This window comes from Callithrix jacchus, chromosome 11 (genome assembly GCF_049354715.1).
Source record: "Callithrix jacchus isolate 240 chromosome 11, calJac240_pri, whole genome shotgun sequence".
In the NCBI taxonomy this organism is placed as follows: Eukaryota; Metazoa; Chordata; class Mammalia; order Primates; family Cebidae; genus Callithrix; species Callithrix jacchus.
This window is the reverse complement of record NC_133512.1, coordinates 73,814,488-73,830,416: the sequence shown is the minus strand read 5'-3', so window position 1 is coordinate 73,830,416 and position 15,929 is coordinate 73,814,488. Positions and strand designations below refer to the sequence as shown.

General features: G+C 37.4%; 1 protein-coding gene across 7 annotated transcripts in view; it reads left to right on the top strand.

Annotated features, from left to right (window-relative positions):
• RELN (reelin) overlaps positions 1–15,929 on the top strand; it is a 559,409-nt gene that overhangs the window by 475,810 nt on the left and 67,670 nt on the right. For all 7 annotated transcript variants that reach the window (XM_002751683.6, XM_002751684.6, XM_078343077.1 and 4 more), the window contains 7 exons: positions 429–600; positions 701–803; positions 2,677–2,906; positions 8,652–8,872; positions 10,750–10,897; positions 13,179–13,437; positions 14,303–14,552. In XM_002751683.6, the coding sequence (XP_002751729.4) occupies positions 429–600; positions 701–803; positions 2,677–2,906; positions 8,652–8,872; positions 10,750–10,897; positions 13,179–13,437; positions 14,303–14,552 (1,383 nt within the window). The remainder of the gene's footprint in view (positions 1–428; positions 601–700; positions 804–2,676; positions 2,907–8,651; positions 8,873–10,749; positions 10,898–13,178; positions 13,438–14,302; positions 14,553–15,929) is intronic.

Sequence of the window (15,929 nt, the reverse complement as noted above, 5' to 3'; positions counted from 1 at the left end):
ATATGGTTGCAAGCTTAATGTTTTCACTTCTTTTTTTTTTTGAGACAGCATCTTACTCTGTTGCCGAGGCTGGAGTGCAATGGTGTGATCTTGGCTCACTGCAACCTCTACCTCCTGGGCTCAAGCCATTCTCACACGTCAGCCTCCCGAGTAGCCTCCTGAGTATCTGGGGCTGCAGACACACACCTGTAGTCTCCTGAGTAGCTGGGACAACAGTCATGTGCATACACACCTGGCTAATTTTTTAATTTTTTTTGTAGAGATGGGCTTTTACTATGTGGCCCAGGCTGGGCTTGAACTTCTGGGCTCAAACAGTCCTCCTATAGAAGGCATATGTTTAACTTGTGTCTTTAACTTTTTTTAATGAGCAAAAGTGTTGATTTTATTTTCATCACTGAAAAAACATGCTTTATCCAAAAATGCCTTAGGTAAGAAAGAAGAAATCTGGATTGTTGATGACTTCATTATTGACGGAAACAATTTAAACAACCCTGTGATGCTCCTGGATACGTTTGACTTTGGGCCCAAAGAAGACAATTGGTTTTTCTATCCTGGTGGTAACATTGGCCTTTATTGTCCATATTCTTCAAAGGGGGCACCGTAAGTATTTACTTAAGTATCTAAAAATAAAACCACTGCTGTATACAAATCATGAAGAAATTTGCCTAAATGGATTCCTGGTTGTTTTCCTGTATAACAGTGAAGAAGATTCAGCTATGGTGTTTGTTTCAAATGAAGTTGGTGAGCACTCCATTATTACCCGTGACCTAAATGTGAATGAGAACACCATCATACAATTTGAGGTACTTGACTTTGTTCTATAATAGATGCTTTAAATTTTATCTTGAACAAAACCTAGGAAAGAGGGGGAAATCTCAGATAATTTCATGCATTGAGACTTCCCATTTTTGTGCAAGGATCTAAGAGGTTTGGCATCATAATTTACTTTTATTAACAGAACCAATTGTCATACTAAGGTTTATTTGTGAATTTTTATCCTTTATTTATGACATAGTCCCCACCTGCTACAGTGGGAGGTTGGAATTAATTTTTTTAAACATTATAAAAATGAAAAGCCTCATACTATTGTTGTATTATATTTCCACACTTTTTATGTGAAACTTAAAATTTCTTAGGGACTAGGTCAGTGTAACTATAGTCTATACCATGCCAGTATATTTATATAATATTTATCATAATGTTATTACTTTTACAGATAATGCTACACCAATTATAATTTCAAATATATTTTCTCTGTGTACTTTATTAATATTTGTGCTCTTTATATTTGTCGAGAGCAAATTAATAATTAACTTGAAAATATTTACATATTTCAAAAACTTAGATAAAATCATCAGAACCAAAGGTATATTATACCAGTGTTTTAGAGCATTAACTTTCAGAATTTTTTTTCATAGCTAATAAAAGATGACATCTTTAGCCCATTTAAGAGTTCTCTTCTCAAAAGAATTCAGACAGAAACAAGTGCCAATAGTTGAAAAGTTTATCAAATGTTAATAGTTTATGCATCAGAAGGTAAAAGATATGTAAGTCCACATACATACACACACAGAATATGTATAGTGTATCTTGATATATGACTATAAATATATATGGTTATATGTAACTATATAGATCAATAAGTGGTTGCTATGCTTTGATGGCATGATAGTAAGAAAATGTTAATCTCAATTGGAAAGGGAAAATTTTTAATACAAAGGGTTGCATACATTTATTTAATTTATTTTAAAGCACTTGAAAGCATGGAAAAAGGAATAGAGTGATTGTTTCCCTAATGGTTAAAAAGGTCTTTACATAGAGACAGAGTACACTGGTGGTTACCAGGGCAGGGAGGGGAAGTACAGGGGAAGAAGTAGGTCAGAGGAGACAACTTGCAGTTATGTAGGATGAATATAAGTCTAGAGATCCACTGTAGAGCATGGAGACCATAGTTAATAATATAATATTGTATGCTGAAAATGTGTTAAGAGAATAGATTTTAGGTGCTTTTACCACACACACGCACACACACACACACACACACACACACACGGTAACTATGGAAGGTGATAGGTTAATTTACTTGGCTGTAGTAATTATTTCACTATGTGTATTATAACAAAACAGTTTTTGTATACCTTAAGTATATATAATTTTAAAAAGGTCTTTCCCTGTGCCAGGGAAATGATGACAATGATTGTATCCTCTATGGGTATTGAATATGTGTTGAAGATTCATGCATAAAACTCTTGGGATTATTTGGAAGGTATCGTAAGAAGGAAAATAGAAGATATCCTACCTAGTAGGTGGTGAGAAAACCTAATGGTTAGAGTTAGAGAAACAGTCTTTTCACCATGATTTGCTTGGCTTGGCTAGGAAAATGGGCCAACGGTAAAATTTGGATCTGTCCCAGCCTCTGCCTTACCCACTTCCTGAGTTTCATAAAATGAAGGGAAATAAATTTTTCATGAGGCCCTTTGAGGTTCTTTATGAAAAATTGTAATTTAAAGGTAATATACAATATTACTCATTTAGGCAAAACATAATTTTATACTGTTAAATATTTCAGCAAGACAGTTCCCAGGAAAATGGACCCTAGAAAATAATGAAGTGGTGAATCATTTCAAGGCTTGTTGCTCTGAGGTAATTTGTATCATTTTTTTCTTTATTCTTAAGATCAATGTTGGCTGCTCGACTGATAGCTCATCCGCAGATCCAGTGAGACTGGAATTTTCAAGGGACTTTGGGGCAACCTGGCACCTGCTGCTGCCCCTCTGCTACCATAGCAGCAGCCATGTCAGCTCCTTATGTTCCACCGAGCACCACCCCAGCAGCACCTACTACGCGGGAACCATGCAGGGCTGGAGGAGGGAGGTCGTGCACTTCGGGAAGCTGCACCTTTGTGGGTGAGGACCCGTTGCTTGACGCCACATTTGTTTCTCATTTGACAGTTGATTCCTGAAGTCGTCATTCACTTGGCACTTTATCATGGAGAAATTTCCACCTGACATTTCTTCTTCAGTTCTCACATGAAGCAGATCAGTGGATATTTAAAACGTAGGACACTGAGCTGACATAGCTACTAATTTCTAGATTGAAGGTAGATTTTAACAGCACACAATGTCTCTTAGATCAGTAGAAAGCCACAAGAATAAGGTTTTCCCCTAATGTTGTGATGTTCCTCCTGCCTGCTCCCACCTCACAATATAAATGCAGTTAGAATATTATGACTTTGAACATCTACCTATGTCTCTTACGCAGGGAGAGTGCACGTAGGGAGGATAGAAGCCCATGGAATATTCCTGGTGTCTCATTAAAAAAAAAATGGTGAACATATTGCCCCAAGGCATCTCTACTTTTCCAACCTGTCTCAGCATTCTTGTTACATATATTTGACTCTTCTGCTGAAAAGTGACTTGGAAATAAAGGACTTCACCCCTCATAGAAATGAAATAAAAAGTATATTTCAAAAAATAAAACTAATGATAAAAGTGAACAAAGAAAGGAAGTCAACAAAGCAGTTGCTTCCAAATTTCTGTCTTTTCTCTCAGAATAAAGAATGTTTTCTTTCAGAGTGTGTCAAAAAAAGAAGAAAGTACTAGTATCATACTTTCAAGATGGAAATAGATTTATATTCCTGTGTGAAAATGAGCCTAATTAGAAGTCTTGAGTCTTCAAACAAGACTACTAATACCTAGTACTTTTCCAAAAGGGTGAAAGTGAATTTTTTAAAGTCTGCAACTCTTTGAACATAAATCTATCCACTCCTCATCATATCATCAGCATAGCTTTTATAATTTGATTGCTAAGGACTTTAATATTTTGGGTTGTTGAATATATCATTTACTAATCCTTGTGACTGTGCCAGGATATTATTCTAATAGGAAATCCAACTATCTTTTGAGAAATAAGCATTACTAAGCAAAATGTCCTCAAAGTTCTTTAGAACTGATGGCCAGAGGAGGCAAAGAATGTCTCTGGAGAGCACAGGAATAGATTGAGCTGAAGATACAGCCAGCACAACTAGAAAGCTACCATTGGTTGTGGGGAACTTATCTTTAGAGGAATCTGGCCAGGAAAAATAACCCAGGACAAACTTTTTATTCAAAATGGTTGTATTGTTTAAGATCATATGTTACAAGAAATATAAAGAGGCTTACCAAAAAGGTGAAAGAACTTATTGGAAAGATACTAGGGAATTGCATGGACTTCACTCAGAGAGTGTGGGGAACTCAGCAACAAAAGTTTATAATTCTTGTTTTTATCGTGCTCAGGTTAACATCACTTGGCAAACCAGAGCTTTCATTTTCTGGTACTCTTCATTCCAAATTTCCAAATCTTAACCTATCAGCTGTAGCCTGAACGCCTAGTGTTCCATGAGAAGCATAGCTGTCGGAAGACCATGCCTATGAGCAGGACAGGCAAGGGGAAAGGCCTAGATAGCTTGGGTGCTGCTATGGTCTGAATTTTTGTTGAAATTCACATGTCTCAATTCATTTCCCTGAAGGTGATGGAATAAGGAGATGGGGCATTTTAGGGGATGATTAGTTCATGAAAGTGGAGCTCTCATGTTTGGTATCAGTGCCTGTATTAAAGAGACCCCAGTGGACTACCTTGCCACTTCTACCATGTGAGGACCCAGCAGGAAGTTACCATGTATAAGCCACAAAGTGAGCCCTCACCAGACACTGATATGCTGGCTCCTTCATCTTGGACTTTCCAGCATCCAGAAGTGTGAGAAATAAATTTCTGTTGTTTATAAGCCACCTGATTAATGGTATTTTGTTATAGCAGCCTGAATGGAGTAAGACAGCCTTCTAGATGCAGAGCAGTCCACCGAACTCCCTCCTGGTATTATGGAGAAACACCAGGTTTTCTGTTTAATGGACCACTAATTTCCTCAAACTGTCCAGCTAAGAATTAGATTAAATAGAAAACTACCCCAAAGATAGATTGTAGGTTATTATTTTAGATTTTTTTGCCAACTGAGACTTGCTTCATCAAGTTCCCATGTGGAACTAATCCCATCTAAAGGTATATGAAATAAGATCACAAAGATCTGCCAGTCAGAGGCACTGAGTGAAGATGGCCATGCCCATGTCAGGAGAGTGCCCTAGTGTCATGGAGACCATCTCACTTAGCACTGGTAAGGCCCACTGTGCTTGCTGCCACATAAGGCATGACAATATAATTTGGATATCTGAACAAGAGAAATGCAGACATCTATATTTTTACCCACTGGTACAAAGCCACTTAGAAAACACAATACTATCATAGTGAACAGAACCTAAACTGTCATATTATTTGTATCCCATGTCATTTTTATTTCTATGAAAGAAAAGTAGATGTATCAAGGAGGCATGCATGCCTATTCTCAGAATGGCATAAACCTACCTTTCAAACTGCCTTCAACCATTTCTGTGAAGAGAAAAATTTGCCTTAAGGGTATTGTCTAGTCTTTGGTTGAGGAAAAGAATTAGCACTCTTCTTAAAAACCCATGCAGGCACGAATTGCTGGAAGGCAAAAGTTAAATTTTCTCCAACTCAGTGAACCATCCCTTGGTTGGTATTCAACATGGTACATAATAATGGCACAAGGTCTGGATGCTTTAAAAAAAATACAGAATCCATGTTTAAATTACTCTTTTCCATCCATTTGTTGGATACTACATACACACAAAAAAAACTATATTAAATGTTCTCAGGTGCAAAATAGTCAAATTTTGTTGCCTCTACATATAAAATCCATTTATATTCAAAAAATAACGATGAGCTTCCATCTAATTTTATTCACATCACCTTTGTGTCCTTTCAGAGTCCTTTTGACTTTAAAACTTCCTAATTGTTTTTGCTTTATGCAGTTTCATAATGAGTCCACCAAAACCCCTATTTAGTGAAAGCAATGTTGTGTGCTTGAAATTTTAAGTTTATGTTTAAAAAACAGTTCCTTTTGAATACGACTGGCTTAGGAGAACAGATGCTGACATTCACCAAGAGGGTGGCAGTGAGAAATTCTCAAAATAAGATTTCAGTGGAAGGAAACCACAGTGAAACCAGACCCTTCAACCCATTTATCATAGTGCTTGCAGTTTCTGTGTCAAGGCAGGTGAACAATAATAAATATCCAGCTAAGGTGATTCATTTGTATTCAAAACATTTGAATAAATAAGAAGTTCAAAAAAATCCTTGTAGGCTTTTGTTCAAAGGAAAACTTCAGCTATTTCCCTCAGCGCAGCAGTCTGAAAGTTCAGAAGGTAAGAAGTGCTTCTTGCCAAGACTAAACTCTGACAAGTATTTGAAAATAAAGTTTAATTATGGACTGGCATTTTGGGGGCAGCTTAATATAGTTGGAGTTTGGGACTGGGTGCAGTGGCTCACACCTGTAATCCCAGTATTTTGAGAGGCCAAGGAGGGCGGATCACTTGAGGTCAGGAGTTTGAGAACAGCCTGGCCAATGTGGTGAAACCCCATCTGTACTAAAAATACAAAAATTAGCCAAGTGTGGTGGTGGGCACCTGTAATCTCAGCTACTCGGGAGGCCGATGCAGGAGAATTGCTTGATCCCAGAGGCAGAGGTTGCAATGAGCTGAGATCGTACCACTGCACTTCAGTCTGGTGACAAAGCAAAATGGAACAATGAAATTAGGATTAAATATATGTAGGAACTGTACTCCATCTGCTTTACTATCCACTAAATTTCAGAAGTCTAACAAATTTATTTTCTCCCACCACACATCCTCAACTCTAGTATTTTAACTTCTGATTCCTGCTTTTCAAACAGAAAACTATTTAGAATTTAGTTTCTATGATAATTGAAAATTGGAAAGAGTCACAGGACACAAAAATAAGTATACATGTCATCTCTGTATCCTGCCTCTCTAAAATAAATTTATCTTCTTTGAACTGAGTTTTATACATGATAAAATACGCTAAAATATTTCTGGATAGCTACCTAAACATGTAGATTATTTCTTGGGAGCTAATTTATTAGCAACATGATAGGACAATTCAAAAGGAAAATTATTTTTGACTTAAAAATAAGAAATAAAAGACATCTAACTAAAAATACATTAGATTTTGCCACTTTTTCTCTTAATAATAATATTTTTAGGCTCTCTGTTTCTGATTAGATAAAAACCTTAGTTTGGCTCCTAAGGACTTTTACAACAAATTGCATACAACAAACATTTACTGAGCATCTATGTGTGAACACTATATGGGTGCCTTAAAAAGGTACAAAAAAGGAAAGTGACATGGACATTGGCCTCTACGAGCTCACAGCCTATAGAGGAAATAGACACACTTTTAAATAACTCCAGCTGTGATAAGTATAATAATGGAAATTCAATCAAAATTATGGAAGAGAAAGAGAAAAAAATTTAAAAGATTAGTCATTTACCATGAGGTCTAGCAATTTCACTACCCTTCTACCCAAAAGAATTTAAAATGTATTCAAGCAATTACCTGTACACAAATATTCATAGCATCGCTATTCACAATAGCCAAAAAATGGAAATAACCAAATGTTCATCAACTAATGAATGGGTAATTAAAGCTAGTATATCTATACAATGGAATATTGTTCAGTCATAAAAGGCATGAAATTCTGATATTTGCTACATCATGAATCAACCTTGAAAACATTATGCTAAGTGAATGAACCCAGACATAAAAGGTTACCTGTTCTCTTTCCATCTGTATGAAATATCCAGAATAGGTAAATCCATAGAGACAAAAATGACTGGTGGTTGTCAGGGAGGGAGAGATGGGGAAAACTATTTAATGGGTATGGGGTTTCCTTTTGGAGTGGTAAAAATGTCTTGGAACCAGAGAGAGGCGATGGTTGGACAATACTATGAATGTGCTGAATGCCACTGACCTGTATACTTTAAATGGTTAATGGTTAATTTTATGATGTGTGAATTTTACCTCAGTTTTAAAAAAAGAAAAGGTTAGTATACAGAGTGTATTAAATAGATAGTAGGCACCAGGCGTGGTGGCTCACACTTGTAATCCCAGCACTTTGGGAGACCAAAGTGGGTGGATCGCCTGAGGTCAGGAGTTCGAGACCAGCCTGGCCAACATAGTGAAACCCTATCTCTACTAAAAATACAAAAATTAGCCAGGTGCAGTGGCAGGTGCCTGTAACCCCAGCCACTAGGGAGGCTGAGGCAGGAGAATCACTTGAACCTGGGAGGTGGAGGTTGCAGTGAGCCAGGGTCACACCACTGCATTCCAGCCTGGGTGACAGAGTGAGACTCTGTCTCAAAAAAATATAGATAGATAAATAGATAGATAGATGATAGATAGATGACAGATAGATAGATAGATAGATAGATAAGAGAGAGAAAGAGAGAGATAGTAGGGCTGGAGAAATCTTCACCAAGGAAGTCAATATTGAAAAAGATAGGAAGATGAAATGAAATGTTGACATTCTGATGGGACTGGGAAAGGCTTACAAGAAACAAGAACTTTACTGGCAGAATCCTAGAGATTGAAAAATGGAGTTTTATTCCTGAAATGGCAGGTGTTTTGTGTTTCTTGGGTATTGAGCATAGGTAGAAGTTGCCTATTGTTAATTGATCAGATGTGCTTGCTTTGAAACTATGTTCTGTTGATTCACTTTTGAAAGATTTGTATCTCTTTTCTAGATCTGTTCGTTTCAGATGGTATCAGGGATTTTACCCTGCTGGCTCTCAGCCAGTGACATGGGCCATTGATAATGTCTACATCGGCCCCCAATGTGAGGAGATGTGTAACGGACAGGGGAGCTGTGTCAATGGAACCAAATGTATATGTGACCCCGGCTACTCAGGTCCAACCTGTAAAATAAGCACCAAAAATCCTGATTTTCTCAAAGATGACTTCGAAGGTAGTCTTTTCTTATAAATTCTGTGTAGTCATGTGAAAGAACTTATATATTAGGTACAATTTTTGGTAGATAACTAATCATTAAGTTTCCTTCTGATCTCATTATTATCATTTCAATTGTGAACATCCAAGAATTCATTTGGCTCTGAATTTATAGGGTTTCATTTTGGAAACAGTGGTCAATGAGAGAGAACAAGACCTTAATTAAGAAAAACTAAGGCTATGTTTACCACTTTTTCTACCACATGTAATTTCTGACTAATGATAATTTTAGAAAATATCTATAGAGAGTTAATCTTGGATGGAAGACTTTCTAGAAATATAAGTTCCTGTTATTGCTTTACCACAAACTGCTTAATAGCCTCTGATCACTTTCTGTAGTTTAGTTTTGCACCTAGAATTCAGCATCATTATGTGTGAAGACAATGTTACAACATAGTAAAATGCATGTAATATAATTACTTTTTTAAAAAAAGCATTTAAATTGTATATACCCTTTGATCAAGCTGTGGAAAAACATCTCCATAAAAGAAAGTCTTAAATATAATAGCTATCTATATTAGGATTGTAGGGTTAAAAGATTTTCTTTCTTTTTGTCGAGTTTTTGTAAAATTGTTATAATATATGTATGGTTTTACAATACATTTTAAAACTAGATCTAGATATATCCATACAGTGGAACATTGTTCAGCCATAAAAATGGATGAAATACTGATACATGCTACAACATAGATGAAATTCAAAAACGTGCTAAATAAAAGAAGCCAGACACAAAAGGCCACATATTATGTCAGTTCGTCTTTATGGAATATTCAGAATAAGTAAATTTGTAAAGATGGAAAGCAGAGTAGCATTTGCCAGGGGCTGGAGGAGGGGGAAGTGAGGGAACGGTGACAGTTTAATGGGCACAGTCTTGGGCTTGTGAAAAAGTTCTGGAACTAGGTAGGAGTGATGGCTGCACAACAGAGTGTGTACTAAATGCCGCTGAATTGTTTACTTCAAAATCGTTAAAATGGCAAATCTTATATGTATTTTACCACAATTTAAAAAATGAATAAACTAAATCTGAGTATGTTGACAGATTTAAGAGCTGGTTTTTAAAGATGTTATTTTATTTTATTTGTTTAGATGGAGTTTTGCTCTTTCACCCAGGCTGGAGTAAAGTGGCCCGATCTCGGCTCACTGCAACCTCCACCTCCCAGTTCAAGCGATTCTTCTGCCTCAGCTTCCCAAGTAGCTGGGATTACAGGCAGCTGCCACCATGCCCAGCTAATTTTTGTATTTTTAGTAGAGACAAGGTTTCACCATGTCAGCTGAGCTGGTGTCAAACTCCTGACCTCAGGTGATCCACCCACCTCAGCTTCCCAAAGTGCTGTGATTACTGGCATGAGCCACTGTGCCTTAAAGACATTATTTAATAGGCAATAATAAATGGTACTGCAATTTCTTCCATTAAAATGATTTTTAAATATTATATTGACCCTGCCTGATACTGTCCTTACATTAGAAAAGACATAGTGAAGAGGCTGGTGGAAAGGCCACACAGCCCCCATCTTGGTTATGGCCTGAACCACTCTCTAACCAGTGTCTTTTTTTCTCAGTGTGAATGAGCAGAAGGGAGGGACCCATCTTGCTGGACCATAGATACTCAAGATACCCCCTCCTCCTATCACAAGAATCTTTAAATTATATCAGCCAAGGCTAAATAATTCAAATAAGCTGAAGTTGAAAGGGCCTCTTATCTTAAAACATATGACTTTAATATTTATGACTTCATATTTTGAAACTACATAATGCATTTACCATATTCCTTTTAAAAAGATAATACACTCACTATAGTTGGGGTCATAGGTAAACCATATATTCCAATTTTTTCAGGTCAGCTAGAATCTGATAGATTCTTATTAATGAGTGGTGGAAAACCATCTCGAAAGTGTGGAATCCTTTCTAGTGGAAACAACCTCTTTTTCAATGAAGATGGCTTGCGCATGTTGATGACACGAGATCTGGATTTGTCACATGCTAGGTAATCACTTTTAGATGCTATTGAAAAACCACATCGTAATATATAATAGTAGAACATAATCAAATCAGAAAGAAGCAGAGAGATTTCAAGGACAAGGCCTTCCATTAGAAATACTGAACTTCTCTCTTTGTCAATGCCTTCAGGACAATTTACATAATTTCTATTCAAAAACTGAGAGACATTCTTCAATAACTTAACCAGAAAGGAAACATAACTAAACAGACAAAAGTTAACATCTGGTATTTTATAAGATTGAGATTAGGAAATGACAATGTTTAACTGATTTTAACTTCAGTAAAATAATATTGTGTCTTCTTTACCTTTCTATTGAGCATGCTAGTAGCACTTGCACTGTGTAGAAATTATTTACACTTATACCACGTTTAGTAGAAAGCTTAGTTGAAATGAAATATATCTTCAGATTATTCACAATTAATTTTATCTCCACTAGCAATTTAAGTCAAAAACATTTGAAGGGCAGCCTTATTCTTTACAAGCATCTTTCCAGTGATTCACGCACACATTCTAAGCAGTCGTTTTCGAAATTGAACACAGTCACTCAGAAACAAACATTTTAAACTGGCTCACAGGATTATGTCCTGTCAAGATGTGTATCCCTTGATCATTTGATGAGCCAAAAACTTAACAAGGAAGATAAAAAAGATGGTTTAACATGTGTAAAATGGAACCCTAACCTAATTTTGCAAGTGAACAAAGAAATCATATTTTTGTCTTTTGAGATATTTCAGAGTATTTTAAAATACATCTTAACTAATTTATCCCTTTTTTCCCCTAAATGTTTCATTTATTATGAATTTGAACATGTTTTATAGAAAACACAGTTCTGTGAGATAATAATTTTACAGTTATAAAAACAGTATTTTATCATTATCCCACTTTATTACGTATAGTTTAATTTGATGTTTCCTACTTTAGAATTTTATTAGCAGCTGAGTTCTCTAATTTAGAAATTATTAGTTATTCCCAAATAAGTAATTCTCTCATGGTTTATCTGTCACTAAGTTAATACAACAATTTTCTCAATACAAGTAGATGTTTGCTAAAAGTATTTCTCTGTAAATAATTATTGTTTTTATAAATGTAAACGTCACTAGGCACTAGCCATGTATGTTTTCATTATTCCAATGTTAAAAGCTCCATTACTTAGCTCATCTCAGTAGCATGCTGTGTAGGATTTGCATATATTGACCTGAAAATGCTCCACATAAAATCCCAATTTTTTCAGGGTCATGAGATAAATGAATGGGGTAGGGAAGGGAACTCACGAAGAATGAATGGTTTTATATATGGTATTGATAATATTTTTATTATACATCTTAATATATTTCCTGTGTCTGGCATGCATACATTAGTGGGTATGTGTGTGGGGTTACACATGAAATTTATTCTGCATTGCCAGCTAGCATCGTGGCCAGACCAGAAAGCAGCAGCTTGCCTGCCAAAGATAATATGTGAGCTGGTTTTCATTGGCACCCCAGCTGGTTGCTGCCACTCTGTCCACCTCCCTGCCAGCTGGGAATGCTGCCACTGGCTGGCTGCCACCATTCTCAGTGGCCAGTATCATCCATCCCCAGACTCAACAACAGTCAGAGCCTGGCACAGCCACCACCACCGCCACCACCAACCCCACACTCATGCTCCCTGCCCCAGCACAAAAGAGAGAAAAGAGGCCCAGGCTTGACATATCTCTTCCAAAACATGCCTGGCCTTTCACAAAGAGGTGCTACAACCGGTGAATTTAAATGTGCCTCCCAAAGCCAATAATGTGAGATCTGAAAAATGACTGGTGATCATTTTTCACCTTGGAAGAGATAATCTGCCAGTTTTGTGGCATGAACTATGTTAATTACATTCTTCCAGTTTTAAACTTTCAGTTTCAAAGTTTAAGGAGTTAAACTTACCTTAAATAGATGGCAACACACACTCCCGCACTCAACCCGCCTTTTAATCCCTCCCACCTTTTTATGGAAGAGCTAAAGGGTGTGGTGAATGCTGAGGTCCCTCAGGCTTTCCTCTGAAGAGAGTGGCTAGACACAAATATGGGTGCAGAATTGCCTTTTTTCAGATTTCACATTTAATTAACTCCCTTTTGCATTAAAAAGGGAAATCAGACTTTGAAGTGATTGCTTCGGACACTCATTAAATCACCATATTTATTAAGGCCATGAGTTTCCCTGCATTACCCCATGTGCTTGTCTTTTGTTAAGCATGTGGATTTCTTGTGGAAGTGAAAGTCTTCAGTAATGTTTACAAATGTCAGATTTGTGCAGTTCTTCATGAGACTGGGATGTGGTAAAGGCGTTCCTGACCCCAGGAGCCAACCCGTGCTTCTACAATATTCTCTCAATGGTGGCCTCTCATGGAGTCTTCTTCAGGAGTTCCTTTTCAGCAATTCCAGCAACGTGGGCAGGTACATTGCCCTGGAGATACCCTTAAAAGCCCGTTCTGGTTCTACTCGCCTTCGCTGGTGGCAGCCTTCTGAGAATGGGCACTTCTACAGCCCCTGGGTTATTGATCAGGTCAGTCCCTTCAGGATTAACTATTTTAATTGTCATCACTTGAGCTGAATGTGGCCTTGGAAGGCATTTAGTTCAACCTGCTTGCTCAGTAGATGAAACTTAGAACTGACAGTTGAGTGACTTGCCCAGGGGCACACAGCTAGATTAAATATGGCATTTAGCTTCCTTTCATTCTCTGTTCCTTCAGTTGCCTAAGCTTATAAAAATATACAACACAACAGAAGGACTAGGTCCTGCTCATAGAGGATTCTGCCATATGGATAGAGAGACTTTATCAAGTGTGATACAAGGTTATAATTCTCTGAAAAGGAAAATGTGCAAATTAGTATTGGTTACATGCAGTAGTTCCCAAATCCTTTTTCCTACCCTTTGAAGAAAAAAATAAATAAATCTCCCCCATATCCTTATAGACTGCTCCAAAGGATCTTTATACATAATAAAATGTGTATCAAATAGGACTCAAAGAACCTGTTAACAAACCGTAGAGTTCATGCAAAGAATTGGAACTGAAATGCCTTAGGGTACAGCTGTCCTTAAATAGAAATTGTACATAGAAAATAATCACACATAAGCCAAATTTTGCTTCCCAGCTTGGGTACATGTCATTTCCAAAGGCACAGTTTGGCCAATGTAGGCTGTGAATGGTTTTGTCAATACTTTGATTTGTTTTCTGTAGCTTCTTGCCAGATGGGCAAGCAGACGTAAATAAGAGCATTCTGAAAGGCCCCTCACATTCTGCTGGCTGTCCAGTGCCAGTTCTGAGCAGGCTGACAGGTCAAAACAAACAAACAAACGAAAAATGTAGAACATTCCATATCTGAAAACTAAATGGAAATTTTGGGTTTTTTTTTAAAATAAATTTCAGATTCTTATTGGAGGAAACATTTCTGGTAATACAGTCTTGGAAGATGATTTCACAACCCTAGATAGTAGGAAATGGCTGCTTCACCCAGGAGGTACCAAGATGCCTGTGTGTGGTTCTACTGGTGATGCCCTGGTCTTCATCGAAAAGGCCAGCACCCGTTATGTGGTCAGCACAGACATTGCCGTGAATGAGGATTCGTTCCTACAGATAGACTTCGCTGCCTCCTGTTCAGTCACAGACTCTTGCTATGGTGAGTATGCCATCCCCAGATAGAGCGATAGTCGTGTGCATGAGCTTCTGTGTCTCCCTCTGCCATAAGACTACTCTGCCTCTCTGATAGGTCTGTAAGTAAAGCACAAGTGCACTTTTAATCCAACCACACTGTATTCTTGAAAATATTGCATGTATTGATAAATTAAGTTTTAAAAGTTGGTTTATGAAAGCAACAGAATGTGAGCTTATTTTTTAAGCATATATACATGAAGACTTCTTTTATAAAGTAATCTAAATAATAATAGTTTGTAAATCCAGGTTTTTTAGTATCAGACTTGCAGAATAAAGGATATACTTGTGGTATTTTTCCATTAAGGACTCTCATCACATTGAGAATGCCAGGAATAAGTGATATGATTTATTCATATATATGACTTATTAACATATATATTCACAGATTGTAATTCTTGAGGTGTTAGATTAAACCAGTTATTATCTCCTCTCCATATCCCCTAAAATGATGAAACTTTGTTGTTCCCATTTTGCCTGTATTTTTTGCCATCATGGATCATAGCACATTCCAGACCACCCTCATTGTGACCAATTTGCATTCCCTGTAATGTGTATGTGTGTGCATACACTCACACATACCATGCACCCACACTCACAGACCCATCTTAGGAGAGACAAAAGCTGGCATCATTGCACACTTGGACTCTTTACCTGAACTTACAAACCTGTCAGGATTCTCAGTCTCCTGGTCTTTCACATCCCCATATAACTCTTCTTCCAGGAGACACAAACTAGAATGTTCACAAGGGCCTCTTTTGGTTTTAGATTCTGGGTAGGGGGCGAGGCAGAACTGTGAGGAATTTGGTTATTTTCAAGGTTCCGCAAAATTCACAATTTTTAATATTCTCATTAGTCTAAACTTAACAGAAGGAATGCCAGAGATAACTCTTTCTACCCCAGACACAGTCCAGATTAGATTAGTTGGTAGAGGTAGAACTGGGAAAAATAAAGATGGAAAAGTAGCAGGTGCATACCCTCTCTTCAGTAGGTACAGACTAGCTGATGGGATACGTCAAAGAGAGTCAGGTAAATCAAGTGTTCATGGAGTGCTGAAACAAGGGAGCAAGAGATAACCAATGGTTGGCCGATTTAAGGAGTTAGGGAACATTTCACAAAGGAGCTAAGTCTCAAGTGAACCTTGACGGTTGAAGTGGATCTTAAGGACGGATGGAGAAAAATGGACCCCCAAACTAGGATGGAAGCAGAAACAAAGAAGCAGATGTGGAGTTCTCCTGAGAGAAGACCAGCCTCAACAGGTCTGGTCTGCATCTAATGGAGAAGAGCACATTGTGTGGATTTTGAAAACAGTCTAGTCTCTTATGCCCTTATTCACGTAGGAAGT